Below are 9642 nucleotides of genomic sequence, written 5' to 3' on the forward strand. Positions count from 1 at the left end.
CTGCTGCAGTGGGTAGAGGGTGCAGGGAACTCTCAGGGCTGCTTCAGCAGTCTAGCTGGCACAAGGGGTAGTGTCCACAGGTACCAATTGGCTGGGCCCCAGAAGCTCCTGAGATCAAGTAGACCTGAGCTACTTGACAGGGCAGCTTTTTGTACTGATGGGGTGAGGACAGGGCAGCTTTTTTTTTACAGCTGGGGACAGCACAGGTGCTGGCCCTGGGCTCTAGCTCCCCCTGGCTGCAGATCCAGGAGGAGCCAGGGAGGATCATTTTGCCCCAAGTGGCACAATTTTCTCCACACCAAAGTGCATGTCCTGGCACGTTCGCTGAGGCAAAAAGCCCTGGCTCAAATTTGCACTGCTTCTATTTGAGCTGCTGCAAGTGCACATGCTTGCATGTGTGGACGCGGCCATTGAGTCAATTTCCTCATCACTCTTTTGACTTCTCTTAGTCTTCAGTGTCTTTCTGATAATGTTTACTGTCCACAGGAGAATGCAACATTTCAGGTATCCGAAGATGACTCTTAAGGCATAAGCCCCACTGCTTTACTAAAACGTATTTATTCATTTGTATATGAATGGCCTAGATGCCACATTCCTCACATATTCCACACACGGACTTCAAGGGGAGTTTGGAGTATGCTGAATGGTACAGGGAGACATTCTTTTGTGTCTATTCTATTTAAAAAAATTCAATGCCTGATGTACATTTCAACAATTTTACCAAATACAGAAAGTATGGGCTAGATTTGCCAAATTAGACATATGCAGTATCATACATGCACACACATTTGTGTATATCTACCTAATGTTTACAAGGAAAGAATTGCTTTATAACCTGGAAGGCAGTTCTGCAGGTAGTATAAATTCCAAAAGCTTTGTCATGATGATTTATACCAGTTGACAATTTCACTATTAAGGGTCTGCATGTTTAATTAGTCCTTTGAAAGCAGAGTTTTGTATACTCCCTTCTTTCCAATTAAACCGACCTAACATTAAAATTCCCACCTCTAAAATGTTCTTTATCTGCTTGTAATTTACATATCTTATTTAAGAACATATGTTGAGTCTGGTAGGTCACGTTATATCTGGTCGTGATAAAAAGAGTACCAGTCAGATACAAAAGACACAGAAGAAATACTAGCTGCCTCACACAAGGCTTGAGCTGACTGTACTGAGGATGACCCGGTGACACCCTAGAAGTGCTAACAGCATCTTGAAGGATCAGGCTCTGAGAAAGTTAAATTATGTGCAGCTTTACCTTCTGTGTTTGTTCCTTCCAAGGCTCTTTAGCTAGCAGAAGTTGAATACTGCTTGGAAGGAGAGTAAACATCTCCTGCACAGCAAGTTCATCGATTGGGTGCTTGCCAATTCGATCTGCAGACAATTCTGGTGATGCGTTTTTGGGTTTCCATGGTGACCAGCTGGCACTGAGACCAAGTAGTAGTGGTGCAGCATGGTCAGCCCAGGCAACTACAGAAGCTGCGAATATCCACAACAGGAAATCTACAGCCTAAACAGGAAATTAATACAAGTTTGGTTCATTAGAGAAGCAACAGAAAAAAATGTGACCATGTCTTGTCTTTTAGGAGTAAACCTACACAGCAATCAGCTGAAATAAAAGTTTGGAAAGCTGGCCAAAGATGAGGATTAAGAGCAATTTTATGGTTTTTCTTTGGAGTGTAAATAGTACAACTGTATGAGAACAAAAAAAGAAAGGCAAAATGAAATGCTTCTTAACTAGGCCTCTTTTGCAATAGGATCTTGATTTATTCATTTATTTTTATTTAAAACTGGAAATGTGTTTATGGACAAGACCACCAGTGTATTTGACTCTCTGTACCCAGAAGGGGCTAGCTGACACTTTAAGACAATTACCCACATCTTTCCAACTATACACATGTGCAGTACTGTACCCTAAGGAAATGAACCTCTTTTCTGATCTCTGCATGGATTAGCTGATGACTAGAAGTACAAGATTTAATGATTTTAACAAACACAATGTTACGAAAGGGGCCTGAGACCCCATGAACAAACCCTGGAATCCCAAATGGGCTGAGCAAGCCCACAACAAAATGAGAAACTTATCCCTGGAGCAGGAAGCAACAGGGCTGCAACAACATGCGCCCCCGCTGCTGTGGTTTAAGAGCCTGCTGTCAATCAAGCTGGGCGGTGCCAGGCTGATGACATCAGGCCCCGGCGCTACCGTGGAAGATTTAAAAGGCACCTGGAGTGTCGGGAAGAGGAGGAGAGAGCTTGCCTCTGCGCAAGCTGCGCCCGAGGAAGAGGCAGGTTTAGGACACCCAGGCAAAGAAGTGTCAGAGCCACAGGGGCTCAATACATACAGAGCTGTGGGGAATCTGATGCAAGGGAACTGAGCCTCAACCCAGCAACTAACCCAGTGTTCCTAAGAAGCTGGGAGAGTGCAAGACTGGCTAACAAAGGTATTAGCCAGAATAGGAGCAACCTGAATGGGAAGAGGCTCCTCTTAATTTCTCTCTTTTTCTTCTTTTTTTTCCTTGATTTTGTGGAAAGAAAATATTAGGATCCACCCGGAGTTCTTCCATCAGGGCTTAATTCAAAGGTTAACCCCTAGTAGACCAGAGGCCATTTAGCCTAACTGGATAAGTCCAGGTGGCGCCATCAGGATTGCCTCTGAAAGAACCTGGAACAGACTGGACTCCAGCAACATAATTCATCACCTCAATACCAATGGCTGGCATGTGGTTGTGGGTGAAGGGGAGGTGGAGCCCTCTTCATCAACCACTTTCAGATTCATGAGTAACCCCAAGTGGAACCTCTGTATTTACAACCACTGAACCCTCCTATCCAATTTGTTACTGTCAAAGTCGTGACAGGTGAGTTGAGGGGAGGTCCAACTTGGAGGGGACCCAGAAAAAGTTCAGCCTCGGATAAGCAGGAGCATTACACACAAGTACAAACAACATAGGTGGAGCTAAAACTGTCTGACCCTTCTGAAAAATTATTGTAGAACTCTGACCTGCAGGGACAGCAAGTTTCCATAGAGATGAATTCATGAAGATTGCAAAGGCACTTCTCAGCTCTTATCACTGGTTCTAAATGTAGAGATTTCTACAATGATTTCTTTTTGTTTTCTTTCATTACTCTCACAGTTTAGATGCTAGGGTTGAATATTTAAGAGCTCTTAAGTATAAGAAAGCATTAAGAAACAAAGAAGGAAAATCAGAGATTTTCTTTATGGAGGTCATAAGATGACAGTTTTCTAAAATGATAACAAGTAAGGGAATAATACTTGTTCCTTAAAAAGAATATAAATTATACCAGAAACCATTTTTTTCTTGAAAGCTACAAATTATTTTCACAGTATGTACCTCTTTAAGATCCACATTTTGTATAGAAGTTGACTTGTAAGCAACATTTCTAGTATAGCCCATCAGTTCTAACAACCAGTCCATTCTCTTCAACACTCCTGTAAGAACAAGAATATTGTCTTTCATAAAATGCTAGTTTTTTCTTTAAAAAGCAAACAGAAGAAATCACCATAGGAACCAAACAGCAGGCTAATGGAGGAACAACAACAATCATAACATTTAATTTGGGGTTGCCTGTGGCCAAAGGCATATGGACACTTTAATAATACTAATAATTACTAATACTAATAATAATAGTAGCAGCAGCAGCTAAAATTCACAATATAACATCAGCAACATGTCTGTAAAAAGCTCTGAAACCATCAAGCTAAAACACATTAAAAAGAAGTGGAAGAGAAAGAGAGGAAAAGGTGTGGGGGAGAAACTTCTTCCAAATAATTCCAGCCTACAAATTCCTCCAACCTGCTCTGTGGAAATCCCCTAATAAAATTCCTGGGAGTATTTTGTTAGACCACTTCCAGATAACTCATTTGGGTGTTGTATGGAGTCTAGCTCTTAACTGGGAAAAGGATTTGGAGAATGTAGGTGGTGTTGTGCAAGGACTCCTACAATGCAGATCTGATCACTAAAGTACATCCAGAAGCAAGTTTGTTTAATCAACTAGTCTGCACGCTCTGATTTGAGGAGTGCCTTCCGATATCCCAGGGTACATTGTCATTTAACTATTCAGTGTTAAACAATACTCCTTGCCCTATATTGCTTCACTGAGCTTTTGTCAGAGCTACTAAAATCAGCCTTTGCAAATCTAAGATGAAGTCCTGCTTTCCTTGCCCATTAGAGTGGTCTAAATTAGGCATTAAGCCGCGAAGAAAACTAGCACCATCTTTTTTAGTGTATAAAGCATTGAGTCCATCTATACCACTTCAGAAATAATACGTAAGAAATTACAACTGCTTGATTAAACCATTTTAAAGTTGCTTCAAATGCCCCCAAAACCTCTATTACAGAAAATAATTGCAGATCCATTAGTTTCTGTGCTTTCTTCTTTAGACATGGCCTTACCTGTGTTTTCATGGCTTATGATTCGGGCATGGTAGAAACAATGCAACAACATCCATGTAATAGGCTCTTTCCAGCAGCATTCTATTGCATTACCAATCACATCATTCAAACTCATCAAAGGTAATCTGCCTTGAGAAACTAGATACACTTTGATGAAAGAGGCCTTTTCTATATTTTTCTGCAAAGCAACAACAAAAGAAAACCCACTGGATTAAGCAAACCATTCTTCTTCACATGGTATGACAATGAAACATGACAGCTACATCTTTGGATACAAATGAAAGTAGTGTTGTGGTATTGTTGTAGCTATGATGGTCCAGACAACCTGCAAAGTCATTAAGACTTGCAAGGGGCTAAAATAGTTTGGGAACAAGTAAAGCTGTAAGACAAATCTTTATATCATATATAAAGGGTATAAAGACATCTGGAAACGTAGAATAAAATATGATTACCTTAGAGATTTGGGCAATTCGGTCAATCTCTGTATCAGCCATTTCTGACAGGCATTTTGCTATATCTATATACATTTCCATTTCACTTCTCTGGAAAAAATAAAGATAGACAACTGTATATCAGACAGGCACACATACTTCTGTGTCACTAAATTAATGAACCCAGGAGCCCCCTTAATTCATCATGACCATTTAATAAAGTTTTCCAGTAAAATGAAGCTTGAAATATTTGTAGTTTTATTTTGCATTTATGCTGGACTTGAATGATTTTTTGCAACTAAATGAAAACAATACCAGGGAACATTTAAGAAAAGTGCTTTTCCCCACTGAATTTTCTGTATGATATTGTACAGGAGCGCTCTCAGTTTTTCACTCTGCAAAAAGCCCTTTCTCTCTAATTTGTCTCTGCTTCAATTTCAGCAGTAACTTTTACTTCAGTACAAAATTTGTGTTTCTCAATTGCCCGATCATTTATGAAGAAAAGTCCAGTCTGAAGTTGGTTTCACAATTTTTCCATATACTATAAAGGAAAAAAATGAAAAAAATATTTTGCTAGTATTAACAAACAACCATGCACAACATTTTATAGCATATTTTCTATCCCTTATATGTACACTAGCCCTTCCCTGCCTTAAACTATGAAAAAATGTAAACATTCATTTTACTTACCTGAATCTCATTTGGTAAAAAGTCAAATATTTTCTCAGTGGCCTGACACAGACAGCTCCAGCAATACTGGGCAGGAGTTGGAAGTTTCATAGCTTGGCTGAGACCCTGCAGGATACTTTGGCAAAGCTTTGGATTTTTTGCACGATTCTTTGCTTCAAAATGCTGTACCAGAAATATTTCAGCAAAAGTTTGCAGTTTGTCTTCTGCAATGTGTTTCATCCACAGAGGCAAAGAAGTAAAAAGATATTCCCTGGTTTTCATCTGAAAGACAAATAGAGGGCATCATATGCTTAAGATTTATCACAATTCCTCACGTGTTCTGTACACTAACTTACAAGTAACATTCATTAATAATTGGAAAAAGTATTGGATTGTTTACAACAACTATGAAGAACAGTAAACCAATACCACAGAACCCAACAAACTACCCAACATTATTTGTTTCAAGGCAGTCATTGTTCAAATACTCTCTCCCCTCCTTTCATGTTAAAAATTCTGGACCCAACATTTTCTTAATTTTGTATCCAAACCTCTTCATCCTTTGCCTATATACCAGGTGCAACATTTTCAAAAATGTCTAAAAATCCATTTCAGATGTACCAAATGCAGAAGAATTCAGCGCATTTATGTTTTACCACAAGTAAGCATTAACCCCCTGGCTAGGAACAAACATTCAAAAAGCCTGAGCTTGACCTGATTCATTCTTTGCAGGTTAATCTAACCTGCCTAGCCTGAGTCAGTTTGTAACCATACAGACATCCCGTCTGGACTGAAAAATGCAGACACATGCCTCCAGAGGCTCAGGCTAGAAGCTGGGGGGTGCTAGAGCAGCTCTCCTTTCCATTCCATAGTGCTGAGCTGAGGGAGGCATGGCCAGGCCCTGGCAGGAGGCTCTGATTAGTGTGTTGTCGTGTTCCCCCCCCCGCCCCGCTGGTCAGTGAAGGAGCCAGCTGGGATTTATACAGCATTTACTTAAACAACAGGGAGCATTTATCACCCTATGAGCGAAACAAAAGGAACTCTCATTAGTTCAAGCTCTTCTTAAACAACTTGTTCCAAAGAAGGAATGGAGGGACATTACCAGCCACCTGTTGATTAGCATCAAAGAGCCCTAAGCAACACAGTCCTGTCTCCCACAACACGGATTGTAGCCAGCACGTGGTCTGCTAGCTAATGTTGAAAGGTGTTCGTGTAAGGCAGAGGGGAGGGGAGAATCCCTACTTAGCAGGGAGTGGGGTTGGCGGGGGTGGGGAAAGCCAGGCAGGCAACCTGTATGTGCAGTCTCTGCTGGAGCTGCAGCCAGGGAGGGGCCACAAACCACTTTGCAAACTAATTCCACCAGGGAGGGGCCAGCCTAGGTTCCTGGAGCAGAGAGCCCTGCCCAGCCCAGAGAACATGCCAGGATGCTGGGGGACTCTGATTTAACTTAAACCAGGAAGGGGTCTAGGACAGGCATTGCATAAACCAGTGTGACCTAAATCAGTTTAGTTTGATACTACATTCAACCAGGTTTATGTCAAACCGGTTTCAACCATTTTCAAACTGGACATGATTATGGCCTTCCTACAGAACTTAGGGTCCATTCCTACCCAAAACATTCAAAGCAGTAGGATTTTTTGACAGAGAGAAGCTAAAATGGTTTCCTCAAAACCTTGTCAAGCTTGTCCATAAATGGCCAGAGCGGAGATTCCCAGCATGTTGCAAAACTCCCCTTCCTTTGACTGAATGTATTGCCTTTATGACCTTGAAACACTGTCTTTGTGACCATCAAACTCTGCTGTATTCAGAAATAACAGGCTAAACCTTAGATTTTCTTTTTGCTGGCAGCACACACCATTACCAAATCGTAGAAGGGTGAAGTCTAAAGGATTACGAGTACAAAAAAGTCTAGAAGTGGAGGATCAAGGACAGAAGTCCAAAGTCCACTGGATTTTCTTAGAATTATTCAAGACCAGATCCTCAGAAATTGCAAAGTAACATTACTCTAGAATATTTACATAAGCTAAGGATGATGTAGAATTCTGTAGGATTTCTATAAACTGATTTCATGCTGTGCTTCAGGGGGCCTGGAGAGCTCACACAATTTTCACAACCTGAATTGCACTTAATAGAGGATAACAACAACTTGCATTTTAGCACTGGTCACGCTTTTAAAATGTAGAAAGATTAATTTAGAAAAATGAAATGAAAGGAAAGAATCATAATTGATATAATAAATAAATGGGTCACTGATGGTCATAAGTTGGCCTTGGTATGAGTAATTATTCACTAAAAGGTAGATTCATTCATATTACAAAACTTCTATAGGATACTGCATAGTTGAGATGCTAGATATGGACAGCTAGGAATAAGTAGCCCTGTCATACATGAAGAAGTTTATATAGGGTACATTAGGTTCAACGGGTTCATAAACCTTTCGGAGCTTAATACAGACACTTACACTAAGACTGAAGATCAGAGGGGGTACTACCCACATCCCCAAAAGCATTGCAGCATTTTGTGAAGACTGGACCTGGGTCACTGCAAGTTCAATAGACAGATATTGTATCTCTTCACCTAAAAGGAAAGAAAGCAGAGTTTATGATGCAGTTCTTTTAATTTTAAATTTGTTCTCAACTTAGAACATGGGGAAAATAAAAGGAAGATAACTTTAACTTCTAGCAGGAACACCAGGTACTTTGAGTTTCATACGACCACACTGATGACGTTTCTTGCAGAGACACTTAAGCAGATCTGTCTCCCTATTTATATAACTTCATAACAAGCCATGGATATATCCAAATCCAAGTAGGTGGCATCACAAAATGTATTAGGGAAGAAAAACATTAAAATAAGGGCATTACAGAGGGAGAATCAAAGTATTCTTTGCTAAACAGAGAGAAAGGTCAAACTATTAACATGGATTTTAGGCACTGATAAGCTCAGTCTGTTTCTGTTCTATTTATGGATACTCCTCAGTGCCCTGTCCATTGGTGAAACCACCAACAGCACCAACACAGAATTACAGGTCACTCACTATTATTGCTGCTGAATTATGGGCAAAGCTTTTCTTTTGTTCTGACTGTAGAAAATATTTAAAGACTACAAGATTCTTATATTATTTCTTGACTCCTTCCATGAGTGAGGGACTTTTCCCTGATAGAATCCCCCAAATATCTCAAACTGCTTGCCCCTTGATAAGGAAAAACTAGGAATAAAAATCTGAAAAGTGTTTTCTCTGCCCAAGGAAATTACTCGAGTGACATATCACTCCATTCTAAAAATAAAGAAAGGGTAGGCATACATTTGCTGGCATTTAAAAATAATTCAACATTGCTTTATACACATTTGTGGATCATTTGGAAATAGAACCATTAGGTTATGAATCTTATTCATTAGTAGGGCTGTGCGAGTCTTCGGATCCCACTTTGGATCCGGACCTGCTTTGTATGCTTCGGAGTCTGAAGTGGGATACCAGTAATGGTATCCAGAGTGGGTCAGGGGCATCCAAAACGCTTCGGACCCGCTTCGGATGCTTTGGAGCCGCATTGGCCATTTTGAGGGAATTAGAAGAGGGAGAGGGAGTGGGGGAGGGACAGAGAGTAGGAGCGGGGGGTGGAGGGGGGGAGCAAAGATTGACATCTGTAGGTAGCCAGTGAGAAGGATTTCTCCCTGGTTACCTTTCCAATGGCAGGCTCTGTGGGGGGGGGCTAAGGAGTGGTTAGGATTTAGCTTAATTTAGCTTAGTTTAGCTTAGCTATTCAATTCAATTATTAATAGTATAACAATTCAATTTATTTCTTTGAATTATTTTTTTGGGAACTTGTTTCGGAAACTTTGCAAAAGACAGTTGTTTTTTCCCAGCAAGTGTTTCCTGTCACTATCCAGGGAGGCACAGATTACTTGTTTGCATGCATGCACACACGCATACACACAGACCCAGAATATAGAAAAAAAAAATCACAGTGGAAACAGACAGACAGATATGTACGGAAGAGCAAGACACAGATAATATATTGAGACACAGGAATACACACAAATAATTTCATTCACACCACAAGGTAGACACAGATATTCACAGGAGAACAAGACAGACAGATATACAAAAGGATTAATTTTCACACCCCCCC

At 40.5% G+C, this 9642-nt stretch overlaps 1 protein-coding gene across 5 annotated transcripts in view; it reads right to left on the reverse strand.

Annotated features, from left to right (window-relative positions):
* The window catches only part of FOCAD (focadhesin), a 293131-nt gene that overhangs the window by 5931 nt on the left and 277558 nt on the right, over nucleotides 1–9642 (reverse strand). For all 5 annotated transcript variants that reach the window (XM_025216584.1, XM_006034585.3, XM_025216583.1 and 2 more), the window contains 6 exons: nucleotides 7974–8089; nucleotides 5534–5794; nucleotides 4865–4954; nucleotides 4413–4590; nucleotides 3351–3448; nucleotides 1259–1510 (listed from right to left, as the gene is read on the reverse strand). In XM_025216584.1, the coding sequence (XP_025072369.1) occupies nucleotides 1259–1510; nucleotides 3351–3448; nucleotides 4413–4590; nucleotides 4865–4954; nucleotides 5534–5794; nucleotides 7974–8089 (995 nt within the window). The remainder of the gene's footprint in view (nucleotides 1–1258; nucleotides 1511–3350; nucleotides 3449–4412; nucleotides 4591–4864; nucleotides 4955–5533; nucleotides 5795–7973; nucleotides 8090–9642) is intronic.

Source organism: Alligator sinensis, unplaced genomic scaffold, assembly GCF_000455745.1.
Source record: "Alligator sinensis unplaced genomic scaffold, ASM45574v1 scaffold120_1, whole genome shotgun sequence".
Classification (NCBI taxonomy): domain Eukaryota; kingdom Metazoa; phylum Chordata; order Crocodylia; family Alligatoridae; genus Alligator; species Alligator sinensis.